At 43.3% G+C, this 17,978-nt stretch overlaps 1 protein-coding gene across 10 annotated transcripts in view; it reads right to left on the reverse strand.

The window, feature by feature from the left end:
* The window catches only part of LOC308103598 (dystrobrevin beta-like), a 35,698-nt gene that overhangs the window by 4,080 nt on the left and 13,640 nt on the right, over window positions 1-17,978 (reverse strand). For 7 of the 10 annotated variants that reach the window (XM_080453665.1, XM_080453669.1, XM_080453668.1 and 4 more), the window contains 15 exons: window positions 17,296-17,376; window positions 16,610-16,823; window positions 15,927-16,012; window positions 15,230-15,384; window positions 14,367-14,469; window positions 11,519-11,685; window positions 10,004-10,128; window positions 8,432-8,503; window positions 5,968-6,045; window positions 4,940-5,024; window positions 3,596-3,681; window positions 3,391-3,504; window positions 2,611-2,707; window positions 1,974-1,994; window positions 1,470-1,623 (listed from right to left, as the gene is read on the reverse strand). In XM_080453665.1, coding sequence (XP_080309791.1) covers window positions 1,470-1,623; window positions 1,974-1,994; window positions 2,611-2,707; window positions 3,391-3,504; window positions 3,596-3,681; window positions 4,940-5,024; window positions 5,968-6,045; window positions 8,432-8,503; window positions 10,004-10,128; window positions 11,519-11,685; window positions 14,367-14,469; window positions 15,230-15,384; window positions 15,927-16,012; window positions 16,610-16,823; window positions 17,296-17,376 — 1,638 coding nt within the window. The remainder of the gene's footprint in view (window positions 1-1,469; window positions 1,624-1,973; window positions 1,995-2,610; window positions 2,708-3,390; window positions 3,505-3,595; window positions 3,682-4,939; window positions 5,025-5,967; window positions 6,046-8,431; window positions 8,504-10,003; window positions 10,129-11,518; window positions 11,686-14,366; window positions 14,470-15,229; window positions 15,385-15,926; window positions 16,013-16,609; window positions 16,824-17,295; window positions 17,377-17,978) is intronic. The other 3 variants (XM_080453662.1, XM_080453670.1, XM_080453667.1) reach the window with 2 other exon arrangements.

Here is a 17,978-nt window from a genome sequence, read left to right on the forward strand (position 1 = left end):
TGTGGACTTGTAGATCTATTATTTCCGACGAGGTTTGTTCTGAAAACGTTCTCTTGGTTCTCTACGTCTCTCTTGGAAATGTAATTCTTCATCTCAACGCTGACTTACTGCTTAAATCAAAGTTACATGACTACAAAATGCTGTTTCCTTAATGTGTCTCTGAAATGTGTTCCTCATGGGGAAAATAATATGTATAGTGGGGAAAAACATACGTGGAATTTATGAAGTGTGCGTGCAGATGGGAATTTGTTCTCTTAGCCACACACTGACATACTGATCACTGTAAAATGTTCTGAGCTAGGGCCAGCATTCTCACAGCACAGCATTATTTCCATAATATTCCCATATGTGGCAGATCTGTTTTTGCTCTCTTTATTATGGTAATATGGCCCATTGAAATGGTTTGATCAACAGACTATCTTCTGTACAGCAAAAGTCCTTTTTGGCAAGTGGTGTTAATCCCTGACCCTAACCATGTTATGGACCCGTGACAGACATTTTACAACCCTGAACAATTACTGAGGCAAATCTAATAAGAAACATTGGTCAGAAGCTGTTTTACAACAAATTCATAAATGGAATACTACATTACTTGTGTAAAAGCTCTGATAATTGGAGCCAATTGGAGCCAATCATCGATTATTTAAAAAAAATATATATTTGGATTGAAATATACAAACTTTCAAAACTGATGTTTAGAGGAAAGGTGAGATGTTTGGTGGTTTTGATGGACACTGGTATTTTCTGGCCTTCAAAAAACATATTTCCTATGAACCTCAAATCTGCGGCCCTAAAAACATCGTGGGAAATGTGTGCTTCCTCTAAAGCAGCTGCATGATGTCATCCAGCTCAAGTGTTCACCAACATAGCGTACACACTGATTGTACACATATGAAAGTACCAAATCATGAACCCATTGGACCTGGCAGTGCCCAGGGATGGTGTAGTAGTGGAACCACATGTACCCCTGCTGGTCTCTGAATGAATCTTGTCACACACAATTCATGGCTGAGGGGACATTGGAGTTAATCCCAGCACCAATAAGAACCAAAACAGAATGGGAAACATCAACCTTCAACAGTTATAGCTGCAAACTAAAAAGGGCGAGGCCCACCAGCAGCACCTGCCATGTTCTCAGCCTACTCCCTCCCCACACTGTCGAGAAATCCAGAACTATTTTGTTCACCAGGGCAGTTTCTTGTTGATTAATGTTAAATCTATTTATTATAATTGTCTTTTCTGTTGCACCTTAGCTTGCGCTGACTCGACATGCTACTGCCATACCTGCCCTTGGATCTATAACAATTATCAGCCCCAGGTCTGAGACAGCTCATCACTTTATCACTACCCCCTCATCCAGGGTTAATATAGGTTGGGTATGTGATACTGTATGTACTGTATATGGTTATTGCAGGAGACCTGATGCAAAGGGGCATGAATCTCTATTATTCCAAAGTGCCCTGACTTACCCTGAGCGAAGGCCTCCTGTACGTCACCCCCCACCCCGGCTAACGAGTCCTGGGGGGCATGCATGTGAGCCTGAGGAGGGGAGGGGCCTGCAGAGCGGACGGTCGCTGGTATTGGCCGAGCGGGAGAGGTCTGGGAGGAGCCTGCCGCCTGTGCCTATAAGAGAGAGACTGCCGAGGTTATTTCAGGCACCTCAAGTAGCACGAGCTCAAACCTCACAGTTTGCCAGTTGTATTATAGTTTTCTTTTTTCTTAATTCTCAACAACTGTTCTTTTCTCTTTCTGACGGCCCTTGGGCCAAGCCTCCCCATTGCTGACACATTGCACAGTGCTTAAAAACGCACAGCCATCAGTAAGAAAAATCAATCCCATTTCCGTGCATCCTGAAACATTGAACTTTTTTCGGGGGAGGTACAAGGTTTCTGCAGGACACGGTCATTGCTTGTACATCACGTATTTATACATGCGCAGCAATGTGAAAACGGCCGAGGTGGTTGAAGACTTACAGCCTGCCTTTGTTCCTCATCCTACATGGTCACAGCGCAGACAGATGGAAAGACAGAGAGACAGGACAGAATGGAAATAAGAGGTCATATACAGGTCCAGGTAGGAAATCAACACAAGATAGAAATAAAAGACCGGAATGTTTTGTTGGCCAGAAAAGCAAGGAGTCAAGGACTGATATTTCCAAGTTCATCTACAAAGTAAAATGTTCAATGTTGATTTAACTCAGATACTGAATCCAGCATAGAAATATAACGGCTCCATTTTGATGACATTTGTACATGTTACAAAGTACTATATAGGTGGAGACAGAGTTAGTACTTAGTATAGAAAAGGGGGAAAGTTGGAGAAAAATAGAAACTACTGCCCTCTGGTGTGTGCCAATGCTAACAGCAGGTGGGGAACAATACCACAAGTGTGTGTGTGTGTGTGTGTGTGTGTGTGTGTGTGTGTGTGTGTGTGTGTGTGTGTGTGTGTGTGTGTGTGTGTGTGTGTGTGTGTGTGTGTGTGTGTGTGTGTGTGTGTGTGTGTGTGTGTGTGTGTGTGTGTGTGTGTGTGTGTGTGTGTGTGTGTGTGTGTGTGTGTGTGTGTGTGTGTGTGTGTGTGTGTGTGTGTGTGTGTGTGTGTGTTTGTGTGTACCTTGAGGAGTTTCATCAGTCCCTCCAGTTGTACCATCAGCTCTCTCCTGCTCTCCTGCAGCGTGGACATCCTCTGTTCCAACTCATCTTTCCGTTGTCTGTAACAAACACAAACTGTGCGTTACACTCTAGTTCTGACGAACGCACTGTCCTCATCTCACTCATGCACTGAATTCTGTTTAGAATGATTAGTAATTAGTGGTTCTCAGCTGGCAGGCAGCACCCTGAAGCAGACCGCAAGATGTTGTGTGTGTTAACATTGTGTTATGTATTATTCGTTTGTGGCTAGCATTCCAGCTAGTGTCTTATGCCAATTATTTGTTTTCATTTCCTGTTATTTTACAGTTTGTGGACTATTCTGGCAGCCAAACACAAATAATTAAGAATAACCATTATAATTTTTGAATTGACGTTTATATTTTAGTAAGCTAAACACAACTTGAAAGGGAATATGGGCTGTAGATACAAGCTGTTGTTCCTACTTAATAAACCAAACATAGTGGGGTGGATGAGAACAAGTCTTGGTAATCAGTCCATCTTTGAAGCTACTGATAACAGACAGTGTCAAGATCTGGGGACAAATATTAGTTGTTTTACTACTGGCACTATGTGAGACTATGTGAACAACAGCAAATGGCAACACCTGTTCAGGTTAAAGGTGGGGAGATAAGGTTGTTGGTAATGGTGGTGTGGGATACTTTGCGACCACTGTTCTAAAAGCCTCTAGTCACTGCTTAGTTCCCACAGATCTCCAATGACTCCAGGGCTTGCCAGGTTGTACCTGAGCAGTCGTAGCTCAGCCAGCAGCGTGGGGTTGGTGCTGCCCTTGTCCGGACTGTGCTGGCACGTTGCCTCATGCTCCGAACGCAGACGCTGGATCTCTGCCAAGATCTCTCTGGGAAGAGTGGACATAAATTACACATATGCAACATGACTATGTATATGGCCTACTCTTGTTGCAAACAACATTTAAAACTTTTCTTTACCTGTTCTTGCTCTCCAGCTGAGCAATGAGCTCCCTCTGTTGTTTATTGACGTCAAAGTTAATGCTGCGATTGGGTATCCCCCTGTCCTGAAATACAATGACAGTTTTCATTTTAGGCTAATACTCTTATCCAGCAGGATTTTATACGTAAACGACACACACACACAGTCACTCACACACACACACACACACACACACACACACACACACACACACACACACACACACACACACACACACACACACACACACACACACACACACACACACACACACACACACACACACACACACACACACACACACACACACACACTATAAAAGTGGTACCCAATGCCTCCCTGCTTAGCTCTCAGCATCAAGGGTTGGATTGGGGGTAATGTGTCCCCTGACACATTAGCGTCATGTCCAGGGGGTGTACTTGTATATCAAGCTGCATCACACTACGGAAACAGGAGTCAGGCTCCTGACCTATGGACCACATACTTATAACTTACTACTTACTACTTACTACTCACTACATATACTTATTTTAACAAAAGTTGACCAAACATCGTGAGCTAGCAAAAGTCACACATGCAAATGAAAGGTCAAAGGTCAGAGGCACATGGCCAATATTCCTCTGATACTCATACTCAAGTTCATGTAAGGAGATATGTGTGGTGCTTACAAGTGTGGTGAACAGAGGTGTAGTGCTACTTTTAGAAGTGGGGAGCGCATCTGTACCGCTTGTTTCCCTCTATACCAAATATCTTTGGCCAAAAATAGCCGATCTAAAAGCTAACAAGAAGTGCGCTCCCCCTCCACTACATTCCTGGTGGTGAATGATGTCTAGCTAACCAGACAAGCCCGCCATGATACCGTATATAATCTGTCACAGCCTTGATTCTTCCATGATATCGTAAGCGGGATTATTAAACGCATAACAAAGAAAACGTTATCTCTTTTCATCTTCCATTCATGGTTTCGTTTACCGGAACCCTCCGTGAATCCCTCCCGATATATTTCTGTTCGTTTCAATTGAAAGTGACTGCCCGGCTTCTCAAATTGGGGCACTAGAAACTGCAACACACCTAGAAATTCCACAAAATAAATCATGCACTGTGAATGTGATTGGTGTAGCAGTGTCAGCTGAGCTGTGTTCGCTGCGTACTCTTTGGGACATACAGACTGTCTACTCAGGGGACATACAGACAAACACTTGTGGTAGATGGCCGGCCCCTTTGGTGCCACACTGTAAAGCTAGTGACCTTCATTGTTCAGCCATCATCCATTCTGTGTCATCACCGAGTGAGATGTGAATAAATGCATGTGTGGTTTCTGCTGTGTGAGGAAATGGACTCACTGAGGGGTCGGTCTCTGCCAGCCGCGAAGCGTAGCGGGCGATCAGTTTGTGCTCCTCGTCCTGTCTGCTGGTATTGTCCGCCGATCTGAAACAACATACACCAGCCCAGCGGTAGGCAATGAGAACGAAAGCTCATTTACGCCATCCGTTCTCCAAGTGGGGTCCAGGGGTTGCCCATCAGAAACAACTTTCACCCTATTTTATACTTTGGCTATTCGAAAATATCTTATAGAGCTTGTAGATATGCTACTTTCGAAACATTTTGAAAAATCTTGAAAAGTTGTAAAAGATGTGGAATACTTTGTGGATGTGGAACTTTTAACACAAATCTTCTGTTATGGGGGTCCTTGGGGCCAAGCATATCAATAACATCCTTGACATGAAAATGTTTGAGCACCACTCTGACATGAACAAGCTGGAAATAAAATAGTGTTGCCACAAATAGCTTTGTGATGTGAATCATTCTAATCCTCCATAAAAGATTGAAAATAATGCAAAAGCCAGTAATAACAGATTCAAAAAGAAAGTTGAGCAGATGCAACATCTTGTGTTTTCTAGGTTTATAGACAGTTTAGTGGGCCGGTTTTGATGCAAATGCTGTTAATTTAACTCTGAATGTGTCAAAATAGACTCACAATGTAATGATTTCTGCTGACATTTGGCTAACAGTGAGAATTGAGAGGTACTCCATCACACTCTTCTACCCTGCTCCCTATAATGTAGATAATGTTTCACAGCAGCCATTTGACTTGAAATAGTCGGGTAAACACAGGTGTTAACAAAGATAGTAATCAAAGTTCTGTTCAATTAACGTAAAACAGTGCTGACATTTTGCATGTTGACTCACTGGAAAGGCACTGCTACACTAAATTAAAACATTAAGTAGGTAATGCACATGTTGAACCGAATATGTAATGTCAATATGACTGCTTTTAAAAAGGTCTATTGTTTCCTGTTCTGCCATCTTTCCCCTCTTTTCCTCCCTGCTCACTTCCCCCATCACTCTCTCCTCTCCTTCCAGCTCTCACCGTGGGCTGGTCTGCAGGCGATTGACGTAGGCGGCTATCAAGGCGTGCTCTTCATTCATGCGCTGAGCAGATGCCATACTGAATCAAACAGACACAAGGCAGATAATTCAGTCATTCTGGCATCACATTGTCACATGCTGGACTTCACCAGCTGATCCATGCTTACAAAGTTTATGTCATAAGCCCCCAGCATCCCTTTTCTGGGCATGCCATAATTGGCGAACATTCAACAAAAATAGATACACACGCCAAGTTTGAAGACAATCGGTCGGATGGTGCTAAAGAATGCGCAAGACAGTCACACAATCAGACACACAGAGGTTTCGTGCATCTAGAGAACAATGCAAGTCGGGAATGATGCAAGTTGGGAACGCAATAACCGTTGTACCCGTTGTCAGAGTACCCGTTGTACCTGTTGCCAAAGTAGTACCATGACGTCACGTCTTGGCCTCACTACACTGGCTCTTTGTCTGTTTTAGAACTGTTTTTAGCCCCTTGTGAGGCTGGGGCCGGGGCCCGAAATGCCACAGGCCCAGGGCCGGGCTCGAGCTGGAGTTTTGGGCCCGTGCAGGGCTCTAAGCACACACCTCCATATTAGATCAGCCCAGTTCATAGCGGCTTTTAAATATTATTACTAAAGACTCACTTTTTCTCCCGGACCTTTAATTCAGACACACGCACACACACGCACACACACACACACACAGGTTCTGTTCATAGGTCTTGAACTTTTCTGTACTTTCCTTTGTAAATTTCAGCTAGTTCTTGTATTAGATACTCTGCCATGTTCTGTTGTTCTTTCACTGTGTTTATTGTATCCCGTCTGTTTTTAATTCTACCACCATACCAAAGGCACATTTCCTTCCATGTGTGAACAAATGACGGTTCTACATTAAAACGAAACAATCAGCTTTCTAGGAATAACCCAAACTGACAAGCACGGCTATAATTCATAAAGGGTTATGGATGAGTTTTGTGGTTTCTAAACAGCAACATTTTGAAGCAATGCAGCCTGTGGCCTTCGGCAGGGCTGTGGTATTGGCAAGTTACAAGAAAGAAAAAAAAAGAATCATGTGGACCTCGGGATCCACATGGGAACGGCATGGCTCCAATGTGTATCTCGGACTTCATGTGGGCAGCCTGTGACATCAGTCGACTATGTGACATACAGAATCTATGATGAATGACTCCAAATATGGGCAAAGTTTCAGCCCGATCCAAGCCCCATGTGAAAAGTTAAATATAAAACATGTGAAAAAGAAAATAGTGGAGGTGCTACGTTCCCCAACTGGAAGTGTGCACAAGAAATGTGGCACTGATCAGTCCAGCGGTTTGCGAAAATAGCTCCGGAAAAAACACACAGACTCACAGACCGACCCTCTTATAGACAGCAAGCGTCCTGCAGAGCCATGCCGTGAAAATGTCACTGTTGTTTACACAGTAGGCAAAGAAGAATAAAAGTTATAATGAAACGAATACCTGTCTCAACTATACAGACAAAATGTCAATCTACATTGCCTTAAAATATCAATCATCTTTGCCTTAAAGACACACCAAAAGAAAACATCAAGATTTGAATATTCTTCAAAAGAACAGCTGAAATCGTGGCTGTCTGGCAGAAACATATACATACAACATACACATACAACACATATTTTCATGACTAGAGGCAGTGGCGTGCACAGACCTTACATGGGTTTTCAGATCAAATGGGCCCTGGCACGCATGCACGCGCATGTAGCGCGCGTGCATGCGGCGTATGTAAATTGTAAAGTGCCGTATGTAAATTACACCACTGACTAGAGGTTAGGTTTGGGCCGCCCACGTGCTAGTACACGGCCCTCACATCTAGAGTTGGGGCTGCTATGCGGCCCTCACACCTATAGTATGTCGCACCGCCCATTCAACCAATATGTCTGAGTCATAGTTTCGGGGATTTGTCAGAGTACCCGTTGCGCCTGTCTGTCTGTGTGCCTTTTGTGCCCATATATGGAGAACTCTGTATCTGTCCGTCTACCTGTGTCCCTTTTATGCCCATATATGGAGATTTCTGTATCTGTCAGTCCTTGTCCCTTACATGCCCATATGCAGATCACTGATGTCATCAATATATGCCCATATATGGGCATGCCCCCTTTTCTGCCCATATATGGAGCTGACTGCATTGTTTGCGCCTGATGCCATGACGACACATTGAGTTTGGGCAACACACTCCATATTTGGGCGTAGCTGCATTGGGAACTCTTTATACGGTTATGGCTGAGACATGGTGCCATGAGCGTGACGTCAGAGGTCCGCCCACCCACTGATCGGCCCGTCTGCTGGCCTGCCTGCCGGCCCGTCCTCCCTTAAGCCAATTTTAATATAGGATTTTAAAATTTCTTAAAAATATAAATAATAAAGAATGGTTTTGGACATACAAGGTCTCCATCCAACAGCAACAAAATGTTAAGGTGGTACTTACCTCCTGGGGGAGCCTGGGGGTGGAGATGACAGCAACATGGCCTCACTGGTGTTTCCAATGGGGCGTGGGGGTCTGCAAGCACGCACACACACACACACACACACACACACACACACACACACACACACACACACACACACACACACACACACACACACACACACACACACACACACAGAATCAGACCGACGAGATCAACTGCGCAAGCGATTAAAAAGGTTAATAAAATGTTGTAAAAATGAAAAGACTACGACGCCAAAGAACTGCTAAACAAACACACTCACTACCACACAGATTCACACAGCATCAGAACACACACACACACACACACACACACACACACACACACACACACACACACACACACACACACACACACACACACACACACACACACACACACACACACACACACACACACACACACACACACACACACACACAGTCACGTGGTTTCGAGTGCATTCATGCAACAGTGAATAGTATCGGTCTGAGCAAACACAGACAGGCCAAAGATCACCACAGTGAGAAAGAATGAGAGAGAGTAAATCTAGTCTTAAAGGGAGAGAGAGAGAGAGAGAGAGAGATAAAGGTTTAAAAAAATAGAATGAGAATGAGAATCTGAAAGAGGATGATATAAACTTACAGGAAGTAAACATACTCACAAGGTGCAGGTTCAAAATACGACACGTCTAGTGTTCAAAGAGCAGCAGTGACCTAGTCTACCCTCCCTGGAAAAGAATCAAACCCGGTAGTTCCGCCCACAAAGGGCAGGGCCTCTGTAACCCACATGCTCCAGGAGCTGGCTGTGGTTGAGATTTTATCAGCTACTATAGCAGTGGTTCGCAAATGTTTTAATTTCAAGGTCCCCCCATAACTCTCAGAGTTACAGACCTGTAAGGGTCCATTTAGAGCCCCCTCAAGGAATCCCTGGACCCCACTTTAAGAACCACTGTGCAATAGTCATGTTGATTACCCACTTGAGCCCTATACACATTTTTGAAATGTTCAGAAAATGTTGCAAGGATTATAGCAAAAACTAATTTCTCAACTGAAAATGTTTGTTAGGCCGTCCCAATGTGTGATTTGGGAAACAGTGTGAAAGGAGTACATTAGGGGTGTGTTTCCTAAACAATTAGCACAATATGTAGAATTTTGTTGAGGTATTATCATTCTAAACCTATGTTCTTGCTGTTCTATATTCAACCCACCAAGCAATAGAATAAAGCAATAAGCCACTAGAGGTCGCAGTTTACAGAGTATTTTATAATGGCTGAGGGGCGCAGTGAGACACTACATTAAGGCACGACACGACACGCGCCTCCGACCCTCTCAGCCATTATAAAATAGAGGTAAACTGAGACCTCGGGTGGCTTATTGCTTTTCTAAAACGGTTACAAATATGACAACATGAAAATCATAGACATGTCCCAATTAAAAGTTATTAATAATTCACTACTAGAACAACTTCTACAAGAATGTAGTTGACCCATTCTAACTTACAGTGCTTTAACTGTGCTGAGAAGAGGTCTGTGTACTACTACATACAGTATGTGTGCATGAGGGTCTTACACTATGTTAGCCAGGTTGAGGGTCCTCTCTGGCTCCTCTGGGTACAGGGGGTGGGCGGGCTGTCTGGACGAAACACAGCCCAGGGTTCTGCTCAGCGCTCGGCCCAGCTTCACCGCAGATGACTTCTATACTCAAACACACACACAAGTAAAAATATAGTGCGTGTTAGTCTATATTATTCCCTTCCTGGGGAAGCTTGGAATGCTTTTGTTATTCTTTTCTAAACTGATAGGTGCTCATAGTGTCCGACAAGGAGAACATAGTTCCCAATCCTGGGATCATCAAGCCAGAACGTCAGAATCCATGGCAAACTATCCAGCAAAATCATGTCAAGTCAAGACTGCCAGTAAAAAAAAAAAAACTAAAACAAATTAATAGAGTTTCGGCGTCAAGCCTTCCTTCAGTGTGTTAAGAAAGTGGTCAGTGGTGTTGTGTGTACCAGGAGGGACTGATAGACAGACAGACATGACAAGGACTTCGGCTGCTGTCGGTAAAAAAATATATTTTGAAAAAAGATTTGCACGCACTTTGCACATGCGCCCCCCATACGTGCACACCCGACACATCTACCGTTTTTTGACTAGCGCCGGGCCTGTTAAAGCTGTCACTATGTAACTTTTCTCTCCTACCCCGGATTTGAACCCTGCGCCTGGTTTCATGCAAGAGCTGAATTTTGTTTTACCATTGAGTTAATAGAGCCTGCTTGCTTGCTCAGGGGATAAAGTGAATCTTGACCATCAGGTGAAAATTCGTGTGAGATCCTGTGTCTAGGTGAGACATGGCCTTTGACACGATCTAAATGTCACAACCACCCCAATTGTATAAGTTATATTGTATTAACATCCTCTACCATACAGATTGGACGAAATAATATTGTATTCATTTAAAAAAAAGTTACATAGTTAACAACTATCAAGTAATTTCTTAGTGATTATTCTATTGATTATACTTCTTTGATTAATCGAATAATCTTGAAGCGTGTTTTTTTTTTCAAATGTGTTGTATTTTTAAGTTAATTCGTTAATAAAATAAATAAATAAAACAAATTATTCGAATTGAATAATTAGAATTGTTTTTGTTTCGATAGAATCAACATAAAAAAATAGATTTTTTATAATCGATGAAGACCGATTTTTTAAATCTCATTAAGCCCTTAAGCCCTATTTTATACTTTCACGTACAACGGTGTTAGCTAATCTACAAGCTCACAACGCGTTGCACTGCAACGTGAGGTTGTAGATCGGCTATTACTATATTATTACTTTATTAAAATCGATTATTTTTATAATCTATTAAGTCAATTAGTCCATTAACTGCTCGCGCCCTTTTTAACATTTTGTAAAACACATTTTTATTTTATTTTCACTTTTATTTCACTGCCTTTTATTTCAGTGAACAACTTAAGAAAAGCTGTTAATGTATGAAGTATTTAAGTGTATCAACTTGGTTAACACAAACACACGCACACACACACAGCCCACTGGGGTCATTAGGGAGTTGCACTCGTTGACTCACCCAGGTTGCGTGTTCCTTCATCTGATGCTGGCTGCTATGGGAACCGCTGGCATTGCCACGCCAGAAGCAGTCTTGGCAGAGCTGGTAGCCACGGCAACGGAGGCAGCGATAGCGAAAGCCTGTCATGCCGTTCCGGCGGCAGTAGGAGCAAGTCACTGGGTGGTAGACTGGAGAGAGACAATAATATGTATTTAATGTTATATTGCTTAATGTGTGTGTGTGTGTGTGTGTGTGTGTGTGTGTGTGTGTGTGTGTGTGTGTGTGTGTGTGTGTGTGTGTGTGTGTGTGTGTGTGTGTGTGTGTGTGTGTGTGTGTGTGTGTGTGTGTGTGTGTGTGCATGCATGCATGAGTATGTGTATGTGTTAGGGCTGGGTGATATGAACAAAATATCACCATAATATTGATATGTGAGTGTGACAATTAGGCATGGGACGATATACGATATTATCGTATATTGCGATAAAAAACGTCCACGATAACTAGGGGCGGCAGTGGCTCAGGGGTAGAGTGGCCGGGTAGAGTGAACTGGAAACCGCAAGGTTCCCAGTTCGATCCCGGGCTGGGGGGCTCCCCCAGAGTAGGTGTCGAAGTGTCCTTGAGCAAGACGCTGAACCCCTAATTGCTCCCGATGAGCAGGTTGGTGGCTTGCATGGTTTCCTCCGCCATCGGTGTATGAGTGTGTGTGAAAATGTAATGCACAATCTATGTAAAGCGCTTTGGATAAAAGCGCTATATAAATGCACCATTTACCATTTAACTGTATTGCGGGGTACTGTAATTATTGCGAACATTATCAGGCTTTTGGGAGCACCCCGGACAGTTGCTTTGCTTGATTCAGTATTTAGATATTTGATATTCATTTTATCAGACACGCCCCTCTCTCTAGTCTTAATTTGGTGAATCAATCCATCCACCCACTTTCCATCCATCCATCCAGCCATCCATCTTCATCCACTTAACCAGAGGGTCGAGGAGGTAACAGTTCCAGCAGAGGATCCGTCTTCCCACATCAGCCACTTACTGTAGCTCTGGATATAATGTCCACTGGTCCTTGGTCTACACATGTCACTGTGAACCACATTATGTTTTTATGTTTCCTCTTCATCTGCATTTTCTCCTGAGGGCCATCATCTTCCTCTTCATCATCTTTCTCTGATATGCTTCGACCCCGTTGCCATTTGCAGTTTGTTTGTTTGCTTATTATAATGTATTTATTTATTATTATTATTATTATTATTTTTTTTAATGGGATCACAGTTTGTTTCTCTTTTTATAGGGCTATGTTATGTTTCTCGTCTCCTCTGTGGCCCAAACCTCTAGTAAAGTAGGTGCACATATGCATTGGCATTTAACCCATTCAATCCGGGAATGCATCTGCGTAACCACTTAAAGGGGAATACCACTCATTTTCAACATTGAACTATGTCTTTAATACACCTTAGAGCTGTTGTGTGGCAATAAGAAAAAAGCCCCCCCCCCCTCTATGTTGCCCAGAACTGGATAATTGATTGAGGTCATGTGATCAGTGACATACGCAGGGTGTACTTTTGGCTGAGGGGGCGGGGGGGTGGGGGGGAGGGGTGCATTATATTATTGCCTTGTGTAAATGGCTTGGTTGTGTTTTAGTTTTTTTAACCACATGAACCCTAGCGTCCCTATGCTGGGGTGAACATTCAGCCAAACTAGCTGATCTACAAGCTCTTGTGAACAATTTGTTGGCAAAGATATGTAGTATTGAGTGAACAGGAGTGGTTAAATAAGTACTCTGAAAACCTTTTTAAAAATAGCATTTAAAATTGTAAAAATAGCAATAAAATTCATACTATTATAATTAGTGGTATTAGAGTTATAATTTCAGTTTCAGTGCAGTCACAAGATTGATTGTTAGGAACCAAATGGACCTTTACATGCCTGTAACTCTGAGAGTGTACAAGTAGAACCAAATGGACCCACCCTACGGGTCCATTTGGTTCAATTTGTACACTGTCAGAGTTAAACTAACACAGTTTAGATTTCTTTTTTGACGGTGTAGATTGATGGCCTAGAGATTAAAAAAATCTAAAATAAAATTCAATCTCAAATGGGGGTCTGTGACCTACAATTTACAATTTACAATTCAGGCATTAATACTCCATTGCGACTTAAGGTAAGCAAGGTAAACACAAAGTAATACATCAAATGCAGATTAGAGACAGTAATCTAGGATCACAGGTAAACCATGAACCTATCATCAGTCTAAACAGTATAATATCAAAACAATTATAATCTGTACATTGAAACTATACAAACTATAGGATTCTAGGTCAACTTTTCACTCTCTAAATGTCTTTGCCAAAAATAGCCGATCTACAAGCTCGCAACGCAACACATTGTGAGCTTGTGGATCTGCTATTTTTGCCAAATGTTCCACCCCAGACTATGGATGCTGGGGTTCAAGTGGTTAACAAAAGTGCCATTTTAAGATTTTTAAGCATATTTACATTATCGTGATAATATCGTAAATCGCAATTATTTTGGTCACAATAATCGTGACATGAAAATGTAATATCTTCCCATCCCTAGTGACATTATAATGATCTCAAATTTCTTTAGATTTCTCAATTCTCAATTTACTTTTTAAAGCAGCATCTGAATGCCACAGAATGGCCACAAGAGGGCATGGTAACCAAGTTTTTGATTGTTTTGAAGTATAAAATAAGACAAAATCTAGTCTCATATAAAGATATCAATATAATGTTGATATATTGTCCAGCCCTTGTGGGTGTGGGTGTGGGTGTGGGTGTGCGTGTGCGTGTGCGTGTGCGTGTGCGTGTGCGTGTGCGTGTGCGTGTGCGTGTGTCAGTCTCACCATGCTCTACGTTGGCCAGGCGGTGCATCAGGGGAAGCCAGAGCAGACACTGAGGGGGCGGGTCGGCCACGATGTCCAGGAACATGTTTAACATGACCCTCTTCTACAGCAATAACAAAATATACAAATAGTTGAACAGGATTTAACCACATGAACCACAGCCTCCCTGTTCTGGGGCGGACATTCTGAACAATTAGCAGATCTACAAGCTGAGCTTGTGAACTTGATGAAGAGCAGTGGTTCTCAAACTTTTTTTATTTCAAGGACCCCCATAACTCTCAGAGTTACAGACCTGTAAAGGTCCATTTGGAACCCCCTCAAGGAACGCTGCGGGTCCCTGGACCCCACTTTGAGAACCACTGGTGTAAATGGAAAAAGGAGCAGACCAAGTCTATGGATAGAAGATCTACAAGCTCACAATGTGTCCGTTGCGTCGCATTGCGTCGCATTGTGAGGTTGTAGATGTGCTTTTGACGAAGGTTCCCCCAGAATAGGGATGCTAGGATTCAAGTGTTTAGCATCTGAATATATTATTCAATAGTATATATAGTATTTGGGGCAGTGGTGGGTTTTAGGTTAGCTAGTGGGCTTGTGACTGGGCAGTGTAACTTTAAGCCAATCTACATTGTACATCTGCTATTGTTGCTATTTTTGCTGTTTTTGCTATTTTTGCTATATAATATAATCACATGTCCAAAATAGGGACGACAAGTTAAAAGTGGTTAAGCAAGATGCTGAACCGCTACATGCATTGACCACATTCACAAGACTGCCATTTTGCTTACAATATCCCTGTGTATGACGTAAGAGAAAAATGGCCAACATGTGATTTCTGAAAAAGGACAGACAGAGAGAGTGTGCACCTGCTGTGGGAAACAGGAGCGGGCTGAGGAGTGCGTGTAGCCGAAGGACGGCCCTTCGTGGACGGCAGTGGGCAGTTTGAGAGCCTCCCTCAGGAACCAGTCAAACTTGGACTGGACCAGCGCCCCGTGGGAGTCTGACACCTGAGAAAACACATCTATACACGCGCATGCACACACACACACACACACACACACACACACACACACACACACACACACACACACACACACACACACACACACACACACACACACACACACACACACACACACACACACACACACACACACACACTCACACACACACACACACACACACACACACACACACGCACAGGTATAAGCATGTAGCCAAGTTATCCACTAGATGGCGCCTCTATTACATGTATACATCTCATTACATCTAATCAGGCATGGGCCTCTAGGGGAAGTGATTCATGGGGCTACTGTGGCTTAAAGGTAGAAGAGTGGGCACCAAAACATTGTGGGCACTAGGGAAATCAAAAGAGAGAGAGAGAGAGAGAGAGAGCGAACTGCAAAACGGTGATTCAGGGGTCCAATAAACCGGTTGGTTTATTTGCACGCACTGATTTGGGTGATGTCAGAGCCCAGCCGCGCATCTCTAGTCTACTACCTACCTCCTCTCTGGGAGTCACACTGACAAGGGTTAAAATGCTAAAAATGTAAGTGTACTCACAACGTAGCTTGTCCACCAGCTTCCCTCCACACAGAGTGGACAGCATAGCCTTGACTGACAGCACCGTCAGACGACTGTCTGCCTCACTGAAACACAAGTCACAAGTCACGTTAGATTAGAATTACAATGAAATTGACTGCCTCTTCTTGGCGTAAACAACATTCCCTCGTTTGGTGTTTGATGATGGTGGTGAAGAGCGCTGTCTAACACATCGGTCGACAAATTCTTTGGTTGACCTCAATCTGGGCACACACACCCACGGGTATCTCCATATATGGACAATATGTGACGTGACGATTTGCGCTGATGTCGGGCATGTCCACATTTGGGCTGATAGCATGGCCTGCCCGTGGTTGTCAGGGTTATTGAGTTGACAACTTGTCGCAAATGTTCAGTCATCCATACATGGGCATATCTGTGTGCTTGCCACAGACACCGCTCAACCGTAAGGGTCCATTTGGTTCCATTTGTACACAGAGTTAAAGACCTGTAAGGGTCCATTTGGACCCCTGGTGGTCCCCGGACCCAATGTTGAGAACCATTGACAGTTGGACACATAAATATACAGTATGCTGTATTTATGTATACAAGGTGATTGTTATTGTGTTGAATTGTGTTATTGGTTATAAAAGCTCTCCACTGATGGACACAAAGGTGATTGATCCGCTAAGTTTATCGACTACCTGTCGATTGCGGCCAGTATGAAGTCGACCAGCAGAGCGGCGCTCTCTCTGGGGTTGATGGTGTGTGTGGTAGGCATGCGTTTGCCGAGCTGGTTGAACAGGGAGGCCACCAGGTTCTCCAGCCGTGTCACCGATATGCCGGCGTTCAGCTCCACGGCGTTCAGTCCCGCGTCTCTCACCGCTTCGATGACGTTGTACACGTCGATCAGGTGCACTGGGAGGAGAGAGACATGGTAGAGAGAGAAGGACAGAGAGAAGGAGGGAGGAAGGGAGGGAGGGATGGATACATTAATAATTGAACAAATAAAATGAGGGGGGTCACAAAGATTGGGGAAGAAAGGCAGGGTGGCCACGTAACAGCAACTAACACTTCAGAATCTTTGAACCATAATCTTTCACCCTCAGTAGACATTTGTCACATGTTTTGTCAATTGTCACGTATCTTCCCTCCCTCACAATGTGGGGAGAACAGAAATCCTCTTTTGGAAGTTCAGTTAACCACAAACATGTTATTGCCATTTTTAACATTCCAAATCGGGACCGCAATAAAGAATACCAACAACGCTGCTCGCTTGTTGCTTGCTCAGCTGAACTGAAGTGCTCTCTGCATGTAATGTGACAAACAAACTAAAAGTCAGAAAGCCACTAAGCTACAGTGTAAGAGGTAGCAGAAGGAGTAGACTCACGGTTGCATCTCTTCTGTACAAATCTTAGTTTGCAGGCCGTTCGATACGAGGACATACGTATCTCGTCATAGTTCTGCTCCGCTGTGAATAATAAATAAGTTAGTAAGTAGATGAACAGATATGTACCATCATGCACCTTATGTATACTGGACTTGATTGGACTGTGCCTTCCTGTTATTTGACTTGTTCTATGTTGTGTTCTTTTCTTGTCTCTCTTGCCTACAAAAAATAATTTCACCCACTCTTTTACACCTGGTATTGTGTGATGTGATAATAAAGTTGATTCTGATTCTAGTTCTGAAGTGCTCCCAAGGAGTACATCATACTTTTTCCAAAATATGCATATTTGTATTCATTCGCCATGGCTGTTTTTATAATCTAATTTCTTTGCTAATACTGAAATTAGCGACTTTATAAATATGTAAATTGCAATGTGTAGTTAAATTGTGAGACCAGTCATCCATCTTTGGAGACGTTTAACCACATGAACCCTTGCATCCATATTCTGGGGCAAACATTTGGTGAATATAGACAGTCTCCAAGCTGATAACGCGTCGCCAAGTTGCGACACGTTGTGAGCTTGTAGATTGGCTATTTTCAAGCATTTGGTGTTGAGAGAAAAGGGGAGCGGACCTAATATAGAGCCCTGGGGGACCCCGGTCAACTAAGTATAGGTGTATCTC

Source organism: Gymnoscopelus braueri, assembly GCF_963280865.1.
Source record: "Gymnoscopelus braueri genome assembly, chromosome: 16".
Taxonomy (NCBI): domain Eukaryota; kingdom Metazoa; phylum Chordata; class Actinopteri; order Myctophiformes; family Myctophidae; genus Gymnoscopelus; species Gymnoscopelus braueri.